Source organism: Gossypium arboreum, chromosome 8 (assembly GCF_025698485.1).
Source record: "Gossypium arboreum isolate Shixiya-1 chromosome 8, ASM2569848v2, whole genome shotgun sequence".
Classification (NCBI taxonomy): domain Eukaryota; kingdom Viridiplantae; phylum Streptophyta; class Magnoliopsida; order Malvales; family Malvaceae; genus Gossypium; species Gossypium arboreum.
Genome location: NC_069077.1, coordinates 135,269,063 through 135,288,080, shown reverse-complemented (window position 1 = coordinate 135,288,080; position 19,018 = coordinate 135,269,063). Strand labels below are relative to the sequence as shown.

General features: G+C 32.9%; 1 protein-coding gene across 1 annotated transcript; it reads right to left on the bottom strand.

Annotated features, from left to right (window-relative positions):
• Positions 1-11,088: 11,088 nt before the first annotated feature.
• LOC108469178 (CSC1-like protein At4g02900) lies at positions 11,089-18,809 on the bottom strand. Its single transcript, XM_017770070.2, has 12 exons — positions 18,637-18,809; positions 18,186-18,526; positions 17,897-18,046; positions 17,168-17,303; positions 15,641-15,742; positions 15,321-15,437; positions 15,096-15,176; positions 14,130-14,470; positions 13,416-13,661; positions 12,521-12,845; positions 12,053-12,286; positions 11,089-11,639 (listed from the first exon to the last, which is right to left on the bottom strand). The coding sequence occupies exons 2-12, from the start codon at positions 18,497-18,499 to the stop codon at positions 11,415-11,417; spliced, it is 2,271 nt and encodes a 756-aa protein (XP_017625559.1). The 5' UTR covers positions 18,500-18,526; positions 18,637-18,809; the 3' UTR covers positions 11,089-11,414.
• Positions 18,810-19,018: the final 209 nt, after the last annotated feature.

Here is a 19,018-nt window from a genome sequence, read left to right as displayed (position 1 = left end):
TCCCCCACTTTGGAAATAAGGCAACCAGGAAAAAGTATGTTTCTTTGACAATCAAGGTTATCGGTAAATGACGCGTCCCATTCAGTACGAGATTGGCGCATTCAGATAAGTTCATTGTCATGTGCCCATATCGTAAACCCTCGTCATATAATTGCGTCCACTGTTTGAAAGGTATGCTGGCGAGAAAGTCCACACCAGCGTTGTTGATGGTGCACAAGTTATCCAATATCTCATAAAAATGATATTGGATGAGCTCGTACCCTGTCAAAAAATGTATACCCATGAATGCAAACAATATACTCCATATACGGTTTAGCATGATTATGAAAATAATGGTAACTATGTACCTATGCCAATACATTGATCTCACTCACTTTTTGAAGGTCATTTTGAGTAATAGTTGGAACCGACATGCCTTATATAGTACCTATGATAGGTGCAATCCCAAAGGCTACCATGTCGCTCAATAGTGACCAAGATTCGGCTCCCCTGTCAGATATGACACATATGTTTGGCTGCTGGCAAACATGACAACGCTATCGGTTAAAAAAGAAATCTCAGTCATCTGTCTTTTCAGATGGAGTTGTCGCAAACGTTATCGGCAGAATCTCTTGATTACCATCCTAGGCAACGACCATCAACAACTGATGCTCATACTTCTCATACAACTAAATGCCGTCAATTTACACCAAAGGCTTATAGTGTCGGAAAGCTTCCCTATATTGAATGAAGGTCCAAAAGAATCAGTAGAATACTTTTTTTCCAGGGACTAGTTGATCACCGAAGTACGTTGGGTGCATTTCTAAATCAGTTATAGAACTTGGTACAGAACTATCTAGTACCTGATACCATTGCCACAAACTATTCCAACCGTGATACAACTTATCCATAACATTTTGTTTTGCGAGCAATGCCTTGTAGTATGATGGCATGTAATCGTACTGGCCACGAATATTGGCAATCAACACTAAGACGAGAATCTTGGAACTCGTTTTCATTATAGGTAGAATTATATTAGATATTATGTCGGAGTCTAGCTTCGGATGATCTTGACTTACACTTACAAATTATGAGTTAAAGTTACATTATTGGAAAAAATGAAGACCTTGGTAAAGTTACATTATGTCAGAAAATCGAGTGATTGCATCGCGCACTTGTTACAACACAAGTATGTGGACTAGAATACTTATTATCGTCCACAAATATGTCTACTTTGAAAAGATGTCATAAATTTCCATTTGCACCTCTCGTTGCGCATTACGCACTTTCCCTCGAATTTCTCCAAATGAGATTTTGTGACATGATAGTTCACACCTTTTTTGAAGCTATACTGCTTTAGTGCAGCAAGAAAAACATTTTTGTTGGGGTACTCCATGCCAATTTCCAATATCTAGCTTTCCATAGCTAGGTGTTCTGTATGGGAGCTGCTGGAACTCTAAACCACCCTCTACAGAGAGGTCGATGTTGGTTATATGGGGTGGATGTTTATATGGCCCAAATCTTGGATCTGGATCTGGAGTATTGTCCGAATCGTTATCGTGTAACAGGGGGTGAAATAACCATAGGAGGTTTAATGAGGGGTACAACAGGGGGTGGAGGTTGTTGAGCTATTGATTTATTTCTCATAAACTTAGAGAACCATTGTCCATTAAACCGAATAACATATTTTTAACCTCATTTTCAAACATTAGTGGAATTAGTATACTATGACTGACACCAGAATCAGTAGTGTAACACCCCCTAACCCCAAACCATCCCGGAAGAGGGTTATGGAGCATTACCGGAGTTTACAGAATAATTACACACAATTCCATTACTTTCTTATGTTCATGTCAAAACTGTCTTCTTAAGCAACAGTCACTAAAATATTTATATCTGGAGCTACGAAACTCCAAATTAAGTTCTGTTAATTTTCCTTAAAACTAGATTCATATACCTTTCTTTCATAAAATTTTCAGAATTTTTGGTTTAGTCAATTAGTACAGTTTATTTCTAAAAATTTCCCCTGTTTCACTGTCCAACGGTTCTGACCTCTCTTCACTAAAAATTATTTATCTCATAATTTGGGACTCGGATGATGTTCCTGTCTATTCCTCTTGAAAATAGACTCGATAAGGATTTTAACTATATAAATTAAAACTCATAATTATTTTTGTATAATTTCTAATGATTTTCTAAAATTAGAACAGAGGATCTTTAAGTCATTCAGACTCTGTCTCACAACAATTTAAATATCTCATAACATAAAATCCAATTGCATGCACCGTTTCCTCTATATGAAACTAGACTCATCAGGCTTTAATCTCATATTTTATTCAGCCCTTAATTCAATTTCCACAATTTATGGTAAATTTCAAAATTTACACTACTGCAGTAACCTAAAACTGCCAAGGCCATATTTATTCATTCACCACTATTATTCACTAAATCCATACAATATCATTTCATTCTTACATTTACAATTTCAAAATGACACACACATAAGACATCCTAGGTACATGCCGTTACCAATAATTAACACACTTTACCTTAATGAATTCGGGATCGAACTGGGATGCTGATTCAACGTTCTATCTTTACTAAACTCACATGCGAAACAAACCGTATAATCGAGTATGGTATACTCAATGGTATTTCCATAATCCGAACACTTAATAATATAACAATTAAACTTAAAATCACAATAAAATTTATAAGTATTCATTTATTTGTTTTATAGATAAATTTTATTTACTTACCATAAAAATTCTATACAAGTCATATAACAAACACAATAACATATTTGTTCAATTCTTTTCATTTACTTACTGTATAAATTATATACAATATATTCACAATTTATTTGTATTCACACTTTACTTCTTAACAATATACCATTTTAATTCATTCTAACATCAATCATCATCCATTTGAACTTCACTCATTTCATGAACCTTTTGGTTCATGTTTTCAATCTCATATCTCAATTTCAATTCTCAATTCAATTTCTCATTTCATTCCAATAGCTCAATCAATCACATTCACTCGATTTATCTTTCACTTATTTACCCCTATTAACAAACCCGGACTTTGACGGATACACGGATTCCAACCCAAATACACCATGCGGCACATTGTGCCTAAAGCGGTACATAGTACTGATCGAGATATCGACACATAAAGTGCCTAAAACGACACACGAGGTGCCTGATACAACACACGAGGTGCCTGAAATACGACACATAAAGTGCCTGATCGATAAAGCCGATAAATCCCGTACACTTCCAGATCCTATGGCATGCCAATTATATCCGACTCAGCCCGACTAGTTAATAGGGTATTTCATTCACTTTCTCAATTTAATAATTCTTTCATCAATATCTCATTCAGATAATTACATATATTCACCCATTTTCACAATTCATACAATTTCATTCAATTCAACAATATTTTCAATTATTCACATTAATTCATAATCCAATATAACTCAATTCACTTTTCAATATCAAATATTCAATTATCACAAATCTCATATATTCATATCAATTCCTCATATTTCCAATCAATATAATTTTTCAATATAACATTCATTCAATATTCAAATTTTTACATAGATCATATATATATATATTATAATTTCAATCAATATAAATTCAATCAAAATGATTTCAATCAATATAAATTTGATAAATTCATCACATACCAAAATCAATCAATTTCAGTAGTAAAACATCATAATTCTAACACTAACAATTGTCATATGTATATAAATATAACAAATAATGACCGAGTTCGGATTATAGAAATACAAACCATATTTTCCGAGCTTTTCCAAGCTTTTCCTCGTCGACTTTGCTATTTCCTTACTTAGCCGAAACTTCTTGAGACAACATTAGCTACGGGAATTAAAACAACTCATATTCGTTAATTCACTACTAATTTATATCTAATTAATACAATTTTATTCAATTTCTACTTTAATTTCAATTTAATCTTAACTAGATTCACTTGCTTTTTCTATCTCAATTCATACTTCATTTCTATTCAATTTTTAACCAAACTTAGACATAATTATCTATTTTTCATAATAAAATCATAATTTCGAAATTCTTTCAATTTAGTCCTTAAAGCATAAAACTTATGAATCACTTTACAATTTAATCCTTATTTCATTTCTAACTTGAATTTCTAGCAATTTAGCCCTTAATTCATCTTTTTATTCAAAAAGAACAATATCTAAAAATCTAACAACTTTCAAAATTTTCACTTAAACCAAGTAGTATTCATCTCTAGGATTCCATAAACTCAAAATTTACAAGAAAATGGGCTAAATTGCCTTACCAAATTAACTTTGAACCTTGAAACCCCAAATTTTCCTTTTTCTTTCTTTCTTTCTCCCCTGTTTTCGTTTCCACATTCTGTTTCTTTTCATTCTGTTTCTTTCCTTTATTTTCTTTTTATTTACTTTACTTTTAATAATAATATATAATATACTTATATAATAAGCAAACATATATGTGTATTACAAGTGTATGTATATCATTGGTACACATATAAATCATTTTTTACCACACACTTGTTTTACTTTTATTCATTTTATAATATAATATCAATTTAAATAATAATAACAATAACAATAATAATTAAATATAAAACTATAATAAATAATAATAATTTAATATATATTTTAACACATAAAAATCTCAAATTTTTATGTTTATGCCACTCACTTAAGACAAATGGTATAATTGCCATTTTGGTCCTCTTCATTTTCTTTTAATCTACAATTCAACTTTCATCATTTATTCAATTTAGTCATTTTTCCTAATTACTCTTAATTAAGCTAAATTTACTTAATTAAACTCTAATTAACCACTCATTTTACTTCGTAAATATTTTTAATAAATATTTACGAATCCGTTTTTCAGAAACGGAGACCCGAAAATACACTGTTTTGGTAACGGTAAAATTCGGGTTATTACAAGTAGTCGGAATATTACTATTAACCTCATCAGTTTCATCACTATTAGAACCAGATGACATCTTTAAAATCTACAAGAAAGCTGGGGTTAGATTGGATCAATCAATATCACACTATCACAGGTTTATATGACAAGTAATTTTTATATTTCATTCACGCTACATTCAGTCTGAGGACCAACTAAACCGTAGCTTTGATACCACAAATGTAACATCTATAACCCGTTTCCATCACTGGAATAAGCTTATGGAGTATTACTATACAATTTGGAACATTCCACAACAATAGCATCCAATTCATCAAATTAATTAACAATATTCATAAATAATTCAGAACGAAGCAATACATACATTCACAAGACTTAAATCGAGCCTACGATGTCCTAAAAATAGTTTAAGAACAATCAGGGATCAATTCGGAACAAAATAGGAGATTTGGGATAAGAATAAAAAAAATTAAAATAGGAGTCACAGAGCTATGTGTCCAAGCCGTGTGACAGAGCCCAGACTGTGTGGCTCCAGACATAGTCGTGTGGCCATCCCACACGCTCATGTGTATGGGCCATGTAACTCTCTTACTTGGGTCAGATGGCCGTCGCAGCCTGTATGTCTGCCCGTGTGAACCCTACACCTAACACGCTAGTGGCATATGCCCATGTGGGTTACCCGTGCGTAACACACGGTCGTGTGACAGCCCATTTCCAAGGCCGTTTGTACCCAAAAGTGAGCAAAATTATGCTCATTTTTCATCAAATTACATAGATACCTAAACAAATTCATAACATATGATCACAAGACTATAACCACACCTAAAAGTAACCAAAACATGCCAATTTCAACCACCTATGACCAAACCAATGTGTCATACATGAAGTTACAAAATAATGCCCATACCCAAAAATTATCATTTCATATCACCTACAAGTCATAACATACACACCAACTAATCTATTTCAATCTCATTATACCATACTTAAACATGACATTTACCATTCCCTAGACAAAACACTCAACCTGAACTTTGAGTTTAACAAGCATACCATATAAGGTTACCATTTTACAACATTAAACATATCAAAATACCACACATGGCTATGAAACATTACAAACATAATCATTTGCCCTATTACATGTCATATAACCAAAATGTTTACAAAATCTACCAAAAGAGTCCTCGGGATAGTGTGATTTTTTGCAAGTTGATCCAATCTCCCTTCCATAAAATGTAATTTACAAGAAAAGGAACAAGATACGAGTAAGCTTACGTAAAGCTTAGTACGTTCATCGATTAAACGAAAAATCTTACCGAATTAAACATAACAATTCAAATAACAAGATTTAAATAACATATTTCCTATTAATCACAGCTCACAACAGTAAGTAATGCTTAATACGATTGTGCAAACCAGTTTCCACAATTCAGTAGTATATAGAGATCAATAAAAATATAGCCCGATGAATGATAAATGGATACGAGTACACGATTAACCATCCAATATACTAGAAGCTCATATGAACCAAACCAACCAACACACCAGATGCTCGTATGAGCCAAACCTGTAACGCCCCCTTTACCCGAGACCGTCTTGGAGTCGAGCACGAGGCATTACTAAACTTATTTGAGCACTTAAACAAATTCAAACAATTTATATCACACTTTCCAGACAAGCTGTCCAACTGTGTCATAGTTGCTAAATAGTTCATATCTCGAGTTATAAAACTCGAAATCCAAATCCGTAAATTTTCTCTGAATTTATACTCATATATCTACTTACCAATTTTTTCTAGAATTTTGGTCAAGCCAATTAGTACAGTTTATTATTTAAAATCTCCCTGTTTCAGGGTTTGACTACTCTGACCTTTGTGTATTACGAATCAGATATCTCTCTGTACAGAGCTTCAATGACTATGCCGTTTGTCTCTAATAAAACTAGACTCAATAAGGAATCTGTACATATAAAGTATGACTTCTAATTATATTTGTAAAATTTATGGTGAATTTCAAAGTCAGAACAGGGGATCCAGAAATTGCTCTGGCCCTGTTTCACAAAAATTTAAACATCTCATAAAATATAGCTCATATACCTGTTTTGCTTCTTCCATATGAAAATAGACTCATCGAGATTTGATTCCATAATTTATTCATTATTTAATTCCATTTCTACTATTTTTAGTGATTTTCAAAGTCAAACTACTGCTACTTACGAAAACTATTTTAGTACAAATATTGTTAACTAGTTTATAACATCTTTACTTCAATTCATTCAAACTCTATACATGCCATATAAATCTTCAAACATAAAACAAAAGCTACCGGAATTGATCTGGATATTGTGTTGATCCGATCTACCCACTTCACTTCAAGTCAATCTACATAAAAATATTAAACACACACAAGTAAGCTTATTGAAGCTTAGTAAGTTCATAAGTTAAAAGTAATGCTTACCAAACATAATATTTCCAAACAATACCAAAACATTTACTAAAGTTTCCTGCGATTCACAACCATTGTTATAATAATTCACATAGTTGAGCTCAACAAGAATAACTACTCAATCTCTTTCATTTGGATCACTTCTCTTTATTTCTTATAATCAAATTAGGAAACGGCTTACGAAATTGAGTACGTCGTTGCTCAATGCCACGATTCACAACTCAGTATGGTTTTCCTCATTGAAATACCATACCTACATTTTCAACTCGGTATGGGAAATGCCATACCTACATTTCTTAACTCAAGTATGGATTTGATAATACCATACCTACATTTCACATTTCAGTATGGATAATACCATACCTACATTTCACATTTCAAGATGGATAATACCATACCTACATTTCACACTTTGCCATGGAACAACCATGGTCTTATCCAATCAATTCATCACACGTCACGATACTAACGTTACTCAATCCTGCGTTTTTCCTAATTTGCATTTCCACATTTATTCTTTCATTAACAAAATCTACACAATCCCACAACAAATTCGTATATAATAACACATTATAAACTTCAATCATTCACAAATAAACATCTAAATTCAACCATATGAACTTACCCGGCTAATTTGTAAAAGATATTGAAATTTTGGGACTATTCCGCAACTTTTTCTTTTCCTCGTTCTTCTTTGGATTCTTGATCTATAATATAAAATATTTCTACTCATTAGCAGTTATTTGATTTCTATTTCACTTCACAATTTATGCTGTTCAAATTTCGAAATTACACTTTTACCCCAAAATTTACAGTTTTCACAATTTAGTCCCTACTCAATTCACCCATCAATTGAACTAATTTTTCTCAATTAAAACTTTATTTTATCATTATAAACTATTTCAAAACCTTTTATATTCTTAATTTCAACAGAAACCTTCAATTCACAACTTTTTCACAATTAGGTCCTAAATATCATTTCCTATCAAAATCACTTAATAAAACCACCTTAATATGAAATTAGAACTTAAATTTCATAATAATTCATCATAAAATTCCCTTATCCATCCAGGGTAACTTCCAATTTCACCCATAAAATCAAAAACTAATGAATTCTACAAGTGGACCTAATTGTAAAAGTCATAAAAACATAAAATTATCAAGAAAAAGCAAGAATTAGACTCACATGATGTAAAAATATGAAAACCAGCTTTCTCCAGACCTTCTATGGCGTTTTGGCTGAGAAATTATGAAGAAAATGTCTAGATTTTTCAATTACATCATTATTTAACTATTAACTTTTATCTATTTCCAATTTTGCCCTTGTTCACATTGTTTTCTTGCTTATTTCATACCCAAACCGTCCAGCCATTAACCTTTGGGTCTAATTTCTCTTTAAATCCATCTTTTAAATACTTAAGCTATTTACTCACAATTTAACAAATTTTGTGCTATTTTCAATTTAATCCTTTTCAATTAATTAGCCATCCAAGCGTTAAAATTTTCTAACGAAACTTTAATACTAACTCAATGACACTCCATAAATATTTATAAAAATATTTATAGCTCGATTTTCAACTTTGAGGTCTCGATACCTCATTTTTGACCCGTTTGACCTAATAAATTCTTTTAATTCACTAATTTCACCATTTCACAAATTCTTCTAAATTCTTACTTGACTCATAAATATTAAATTACTATCTTGTTCAATCTTATTTGTCGAATTTAGTAATCTCAAATCACCATTTCCGACACCACTGAAAATTAGGTCGTTACAAAACCAACCAACACACCATATAACATTGTAATATAACATGATAGTCTGCAACTAATGCAGGACCTCAATTTATCTAGTGAATAGGGAAAATACAGAAATAATCTCCACTACTCAGATCAATCTCGTACTGCGTTCAAATAACTTATTGGCATGCCAATCGTACTCTATTCTAAGTTCATCCGGCTCAGAACATTTCATTAATGATCAATGCTATAACAATCCATTACTTCAATTCTCATATACATAACATTATTATAATGTTCAAATAAAAAAAATTTAATTCATCAATCATGCGTGTAAATACATTAGTATTAAACTGAAAAAACTTACCGGACTAAACTGCAACACTAACGATAATACGGGGACTATTCCACAACCTTTTCTTTTCCACGACCTTCAGCTCGTTCTTGATCTATTATGAAACCAAGCTTGGCCGAATGTGTGCTCTAGTTCATCTAGGGTTTCGGTTGAAAATTGCAAGGAAGAAGATGGTAGAAATTTTTACATGTTTTAATTTATAATTTACTTAATTAATTAATTACCAATTTTCCATTTAAATTGTCATCTAAAATTCACAACCTCAAGTCCAATACAGTCCACTAAGGATAATGATGGTTTAATTTCCATTCTAATCCTTCAACTTAGTTTTCTACAACTATTTAATAACTTTAACTAATGGAGACCAATTTCTTCCACTTTTATGATTTAGTCTTTTTTACTTAATTAACTATCTAAACGATATAATTTCTTAACTAAAATTTAATACTAGACTAATAACCTTGTAAATATTAATTACTTAATATTTACGAACCGACATGTTGGAGTTGTGGTCCCAAAACCACTATTTCCGACTCCATTGAAAAACGGACTGTTACACAATCTATTTGATTCGATTAAATAAATCACTAAAAAATTCATAAAAATAAAATATTAACAATCCTTCAATTGCTTTTTTGTTCTGTTCAACCAATTCATACCAGTTCTCAGATCAACTGGTTCAATGCACATCTTTGGACCGATACCACCGCTAATTTCTGGTCTAACTGGCCAGTCCAATCCAATTCAAACAATCTTAGTTTTATGATTCATAAAAATTATTGGAGATTGTTCTTTCCAATAAATCATTTTCAATGTCCAAACTCAAGTATAATCGAATCTAACCAATAAAACGAATGATTCAAAACATCAAATCATTTTGACGTTAAGTTAGGTTTTTGAAAATAATTGATTTTCATGTATATGTACAAGACCAAAATTTAAGTCTGACAAATCACGCACAACCTTAGATGATTAATTTGCTTTAAATTCACCTAAATCAGCCTATCTCTCGAAAATGCAAAAATTTTAAAAAAAAATTCTCTAAGACACTGAAATAAAGCAGAAGCAAACTCACAAACGAAGAAATACAATTGAGTAATTGCAAATGAAAAAAGAGTTCTATCTATAATTGAGTCCCCAAATCCAACAATATAATTTAAATTACATCGATAGTCGATATCATAGTCTATCTATAATATGAGTCTTAAGGAATTTAATACTATACAATCTTATCCAGTTTTATTGAAGTGTTTCATTGAGCTACTAACAGGGGCGAAGCCAGGGGGTTGGCATGGGCCCTGCCCCCTTAAAATATAAAATTACTATTTAGTCCCTTAAAATTTTTTAAAAATTTTAAATTAATAAAGATAAAATTGCACTTTGACCCCCTAAAATTATAAAAATTCAATTTAATCCTTTACAAATTATAAAGATATAAACTATAAAAAATTAAAATTTCATCCAGCACCCCTATAAAATTGTTCTAGCTTCACCCCTGGCTACTAAGACTTCAAATAGATGAGTTTCTCCATATGTTTCACAAATCGAGTTAGTTCAAGTGAGGTTAAATAAACCTAATTTAATCAATTAATCTCTATGAAACGTTTTGTGTATATTCCTTATGGGCTTTAATATGTGACCCGTCATATATATATGTACAAGTATATATGAATAAAAGGAATAAGAAGAAAGACATAAGAAACCCTAAATTTAAATGTGACTGACAATATATCAATTAAGCAAACTGCCACTCCCCTTTTGTTTTCTATTTTTTTGTCCCCCTTGAGAGGCCAATAAATCAAGTGTTGAGAAGCTAAAGTTATATCATATACATATATACAAGGATAAATACACATATATGATGTGAAGTTGAAAATGGGGAAGCGAATTAGGGATGGTATTCGGGTTAGAAAGTAGAAAAACAAATTAAGCATCCGATTGAACGGAGGAGGAAGAATTCACATCGGGAGAAAGTTTGGTGGCTACCCTGGTTGTGGCAACCAGTGGGCTCTTCTCTTCTTCAAATGTGAAATCTGATTTCTCCACGTCGCTGCTTTTGAATACAGGATGCATATATGCGTCTTTTAGGTATGCTTTTAAGTTGAACTGTGGCTCCGTTGCCTTTTCTAATGTATCTTTTACCATTGCTTCCTGTATATGTGTGTGCGTGTGTTTTCAAACAAATATCATAAGTCCTGCAAGCATTTTGTATAAAAAGTATAGCAGCATTGGGCTGACAATGTTATCATGTTTGGTTTTATAGAGAGCTTCTCTCGATACCTGAATAAGCGAAACTATGACCATTAAACAACTTTGCAGCCTCTAGAATATAAATATCATGTGGGCAAATATGACACTGCATGCTGCGAAACCATGATACGAAGAGCTTTATACATGGTCGGTGTCCATAATTAATCTATAACCTCTAGGATATTTGCTCACATGACCTCTATATCTTAGCACTCATGATTTTGCCTTTTCAACCATCAAGAGGTGCCTCTAAGCTCACGGTCATGGCAAACTAAAAGTATGATATAATAAAAGATTAGATGATAGTTAGGTACCTGTAAAGGGAATCTAACAAAAGCAGATTCAAAGCGGCCCTTGCAGTACATGAAAAACCAGATCGTCAGAACGGGAAGGGGAAGCAATGCAAAATAGTTACGCCCGATCTTCTTTGTGCTCAACAATCCCAGTAGAAGAAGTTGAGATATGAATAAACCTATCACCACTCTCTTATGCACGTCTGGCCAAAATGCTGCTGCACTCTCGTACTTTGGATCATACACGTTGATAACCTTGCACAAACAAACAACAACATTTCGCTCAAGTAAAAACAAGAAATAATCGAATTTGTCGGATTCCGACCCATATCTGGACATAAAAGTAGATTTACACTAAGAGCAAAACTTAGGATTGATACATCATCCATATCCAACACTTAATCCGGTTAACAAGGAATATATCACGCTCCATACAATATAAACCATGCAAGGAGGACAATGTGATATTTGGTTTGGCTAGTAGTGTACCTGGTTACGAAATACCACATAGGCAAAAGCAAGGAAAATGATGATGAAAGGAAGAAGAAAAGGGGTGATGGGAGCATAAACAAGTCCCAGCAAGATGTATAATTGGATCCTTGGTTCACCTACTGGAAAGTCAATGGAACCAGGCTCCATTGCTTCATATCTATCTTGTTCTGTTTTAACCAAAAATGTATTTTTCAAGTGGAACAACACCAATGGTACTAATCTCAGGATTTCTGCAGCAACCCCTGCCCATCCATCCACCATTATATAAGTAATGAAAAAATTAGCTTTCATTGGGATATATACCCCAATGGTTTTTGGAATCCTGCACAAAGTAGCAAAGTAATTTGATCACACGTCCATATTATCAGATACGTTAAGATAAAATACTATGATATAATGTAAATAGTATTCAGAAAGATAGCTATGTTTCTTGCGTGCGGACATCTTTATTACTTGGGCTTGGATATGCATCAAATACAAGTGGTGTGTAAACTTCAAGAAAAATGAAAAGTTCGAGCAATTTAGGCGGACATAATGGTATACGAGCTCATCAGCAGAATAGTAAATCATAAACACATTAATGGAGGATATAGAAAAAGGTAGAATGTTGCAATTGAAAAGAAAACATAAGGAACCAAAGGATGAAAAAATGAAGAAATTCATCAGTTCATCTCCAGCATCAATTTAGAACCATTATGGTTGTATATCTGTGCGATATGTATGAATTCCGTGCAATAAGCTACCAATAATTGCTGATCTAACTTAATTTCTTCATGTAACAACCATGGTTGTCCACCATAAATTTATTTCAGTACTCAAGTTGCATGTGAATATCATTAAGTAAAAATATTTAAACCCATCCATTTTTCTGGGGAAAAGCAAAAGTACATACTCTGTTGGAGGCAGATCGATGAAAGTTTTAAGCTGCTGAAGTGCTGAGCCAGTTATAATGCTTCCAAGAAATATATTGACAAGAATGAACATGTGATATTTCGCAGCTGATTTTCTATCCAAAGCTGAGATGGATGGATATCCTTCTATTTTAGACATTGTCATAAGGATTTGGGGAAGTACAGCAAGAAATATCTTCAGTACAATCCCAGGGAGAAAGCCTTGGATAACGGATTTGACTGACTCTCTGAAACAAAGTTTTAAAGCAGTTGGAAAGTTTTAGCCGCTACAAGTCTCAAAACATCATAGTATTAGTTGCAAGCAGGGAAGGGAAACCTAGTTACTCGGACTTGAGTGTCACATTTGAGTGTGTACAATTAAGTTTTTCAAAGTTTTCCTATAAAATTTGGAGGATCGTACCTTGTACCCATATTTAAATGTGTTAGCACGGAAAATAAGAGTCGAAGTAGCATAACTGAAAACTAAATAGTTGTCTTTTAAACCTTTTCTTCACCGGATATGTTCAAAATTTCTAAGTTTTCTCATTTATTTGGAGGGTTGTATCTCCATACTCATATCCAAATGTATGTCAGATACAGGTACTTCAAGCAAAATGAAAATTCAGAGTATCATATTTAATGACTATGAGAAAATATCAAGAGAGACATGAGGAGGTGCTTAGTTAATAGAAAGAAAACAGCGACAAGAAACTTACATTTGTATTAATGGCTTCAAGAAGGGGAAAACCTTCTGAATCCCCTCAATATTGGCTAGAGATTGAACAAAAGCTATAGGGATCATGAAGAAGAAAATTAGAAAAAATAGAGCAACGGCTATTATCAACCTTCGAATGGTGAGTTCAAAATATGGTATAGCGAAGTTATCCCAATAAACATCACGAGGCTCGGGGGCCCATTCCGTCAACCAAAGTGTAGGATTACGGCAGAGCTGTGTTTGAGCACAGACTGCTGCCGCCCATCGCGATTTGAATGAAACAAATGCCGCTGGAACTATAGCATCCGGATCTTTCTTGACTCTTTCTCTTTCTACGGCTTCCTAAATTAGAATGAAGGAATTTCAGTTTTCTCATGAGTAATTAAATTACATATTGACAACAGGAAAAAGAAAAAGAAAACCAAATACTAAGGGAAGAAACAAGACGAGGGAGATAACTTTATGTTGTCTGGAAGGTAAACCGTATATCATCTTAATGTTGTTTCGATCATACTTAGATATTCTTACCTTAGTAGAATAAAAAGATAGAAAATAGAATGTATATGTGCCTGGAAGGATGTTGGGGAGGTGATGCTTAACCAAGAGAAACAATGTAGCTATAGCCAATATCCATGTAAGTCTCGAATATAGAATGTGTCCAGCACGGATATGTCTAAATTTTTCTTTTATGTATTAGGAGATTTCTTACGGTACTATACCCCATACCAAAATCTAGATATGTGTTGAAAATCATAGATAGATACCAAAAAAAATGAGAATGCGTTTCTCAAAAAAAAAAAAAAAAAAAAAGAGGGAATGCGGGTAATATAGACCATTAATATATTATATATTTATAAACTCTTAATTGGAAATTCTAATCATATAATTATTTCCTCATCATATGATAGTTTTTGCATAACAAAGATATTTTTCTAAAAAATCCTAGTACAGTCACCATGTTACTTACTTCTTCATTCAGCTTCTGAATCTGAGAAGTATAATGATCGATTGCATCAACTTTAGTGCCCCAGAGACCCATGAAACCTGTCTATAATAACAAGAAATTTGGAGAATGAACCAAACAGCTGAAATTAACATGGAATACTAAGTGGCAATTGCTGTAACATTAAACAAACTATTCCACCAAGAAAGGAAATCGAGCAAAATTTAGTTTGTCATAAAAAGATATTACCTTTGTGAGCGGCCTCTTTGAAGTTCTCTCGAACTTATTTTGGTAGTAAATATACCAATTTTGCAAGTCGCGCTTCTTTGAAACCAATGACGCTAGCTTATTTGCATTATATACAATCTATCAAAGTTACAGAGTAAAGCAATTAATGCTATAGAAATTTATATCACTGGCAAATAGAAACATAATACTTGAATCCAAAAACTGTAACATAGAATTTTCTGTTAGAACACCTATTTTTCTTATTCCCTGCAGTAGTGCTACTTAGAAGTTATTTAACAATCAAATTATCATAGGTGAAAACTTGTCAAAGGAAAACACACCTGATGAGTAAGATAATGATCAGGATGATTTACACAAAAAAAATGTTGGACGTGCTCACTAACTGATTCATCCGGATCAGGAGGAATATTTCTTACAAGAACCTGCAAAACATTTTAAATGTAAACAGAAAAAGGCAAAATGGAAGATAAGTACTAAAGAAGGATGAGATAAAACTGCTCTAGCAGGCATGCGCATGTATGTTGATTGTGATAGGTATTTTCCGTAACTACCGTCTATCTGCCACAAACAGCAATGCCCTTTGGTTCCTTCAACTTTAAGTAGAATGACAGAAAGGTCCTCAAGCAGACACCACTGTCTATATTTTAGGACTTACATATATGTCACTCGGGGCTCTCATGGTTTTAAACAGAGGTGTGGTTTTTGGAATGGGACGGCTACATCCCGTCATGTAGTCCAAGGGTCAGTGTACCAAAAATTTGTTTATGATTCAATAAGGCAGCAATAATACGTGGTTACATAGAAAAAAAGTCCAGCAACACCGTAACTGGGAATGAGAAAAGGGGGAAACCCCAAATATGAGTGCTAAAATTATTAGCAATGATGATGCAAAACCATCTATAAAGCATTTCATAAGTCATAGCCTGATAAATAGGAAAGTATACGATCACATATTTTTTTTATCAGTATACGATCATATTTCACATCATTTAAGATATATGTATGTAATCATGTGTTAACATACTAAATTGTAGACCAAAGCTTGTTGGGTCAACTAATAAGGAACTTAATGCTCTAAATTTGAGTCTTGTAAAAGAAGAAAACAATGTTGAGAGAGCTTTGCCCTTTGTTTAGAAATCTGACCTGGCTCCCCTCCAGATTTAGTTAAAACCCAATGTCACTATTAGATACAAGATGGCCTAAGACCAAAAAATTATTTATACTAAATTAATATATTGTTGAGATCTGATCTATTACATTTTTGTCTATTGCTTTTCAATACACAAATCATCATTTATATGTGTAAGCCCACATATGAATTATGTAAACTATACTTATGAATGATGATTAATATTAATGGACAAAAAATATTGGAGTACCTTTAATATAAAGCAAAGCTTCTCCACTCTAATTGTATGCTATGTTATGAGATTAAATTAAGTCTGACATCTGATTTTAGATATTACAAATAAGTGCATAACCAGTCTAGTCAGAGATGGAGATCCCTGAAATTCTTCATAGAAGTGAAAAACATCTTAAGCCGCCCTTAAATGAGAAACAAATACCCTTTAATGATTGGAAATTTTAATTACAACCTTCTGAAATATGACAAGTAATCCCCTTCAATGTTTACGTTAGATATTGTGACAGTATCTAGATATGGATGTGTTTAATATTTATTTTCCCCTTCTAACAAAAAATTCTCAAGCATTCAACAAATCGACCTGTCTAAGATAATCAACAGTTGTAAACAGATGAGCAGCATTTTATATTATAAAATAAAGAAGCATATGAATATCTGCATAACAACAATACTGTAATTAATAAGCCCTCGGAGAAAAACTCACTGTGAATTGGTCAGGACGACGAGTTTCTGATGCTAGATATTCCGCCCTCATGGTAGCTAACACTTTGTATTCTGAATATAGCACATAAAATGTCCAGAACGAGAATACATATGACATAACGATATGTGCCCAAAACCTGAAAAGAATAAGTTGAGACTTTCTCCTAACTGAGAAATGAAAATTGAAAATTGAAAATTTTATGATATAATGCCCAAGTTCATTTAAAAGCTTATAAGCAGAAGAGACAATGTACTATATTGTTTTGATCAGGGCCTAAAGCTAGATTTTCATCTCTAATAGTGCCTCCTCATGCACAAACCTTTCAAATGAGAGTGCCTTGCAGTTAATAAACTTTACTTCGCCCTTTTATTAATATTAGAATAACAGCACCAGAGATTTCAACCATGGAACCCAAAAATGTAAGTTATTGCATAAGGACTTTGAGAACAGGTACACGAAACCAAAATGTGTATACAATAACTCGGTATATAGTATAGCTTGAAACCCACTTCTTCAGTGCTGCATATAACACAGATATTGAAATAATAGAAATCTGTCTCATAGTCTGCTTTGAATACAACACATGCACCAGTGTTAACGGCAAGGTCTAGTATTTGGCATAAATTAAACGGAGACACCAACATTTTCCATGTTTGCAACTGATGAATTCCATATGAAAACCAGAGTATAGCATTCGAAAAGAACCGAGTAAAAACAACTACTACTCACCCTTTTGATCCATCTGGAACATTTGATATTGAGAGTTTGTCAATGTTGCTGAAGTTTAAATCCTTAGCACGCTCTAATGTATCCCCTATCCAATTGACAGGGACCAAAACCATGAAAGACAACACAGCGAGGGGGACAAATATTTTCAAGCTGCGCAAAAAATGCCGTCATAATCATATTATTAGACTATAAATGATGCTCATAAATTCTAACATAAATATTTCATTTTTATGTTCCTTCTTTGCAAACATATCAACCAAAGTTGCAGACCGCATCTAAAAGAACTTACCCGAGAAGGTAAATCCGAATGTAGGCAACAGAATCAAGTCCTGCATGATCAATGAGCTCGGGTTCAGGCATTCTCAAAGCCGCAGGCATCCAATTCAAAAAATTTAAATATGTCCTGCAATCTAAGTTGACAAATTTTGATGCATATGCTCCAGATCGAGTAGGGCTGCTCCTTGTTCCCTTTTTGTACCATCTCGGGAAATAAACCCTATCGTTGAACGGCTGGATCCTCAATATTGCAAAAGCCATTAGAAATCCAAAGGCTGAGAGAAGATTGATAGAAGCTGATGTAACTATATCTCGAAGAGACGCCATTTTTTTCCTTCGCCGATTCAATTCACTCTGAAATCAAACAAACGTCATAAAACGTCAATCAGGTCTACCATCTTAAATTTTGAATTCTATGCATAAAAAAATTTAAATATTTAAAAACAAAAACAAAGCAACGATACCTAACAATGGCGTAGCTTTTCTGAACCGGACTTTCCTGAATCGACGGAACTCAGAGATATACAAGAACTTGATTCTATTGGAAATTGCGTTGAACTTTTTGGAAGATTTTTTTCTATATTTTTCTTCTTTTATTTTCTTCTCGTCTCCGCTTTTTTCTTGAGAAGAGAGAGTTTTGGGGGGGAGAGAGAGAAATGGGGGATTTGGCGGCAAAAATATAAAACAGCACGGAAAACCGTTTTTCCTTGTCCGTACAACTGATAAACTAACTCAATTAAAGTCGAAGCGTTTTTAAAAGGTTAAAATACGTATTAAGTCTCTGTATTCTACTAAAATTTGAAATTTAATCCTTATATATTTATTTCCAAAAACGTGAAATGTACA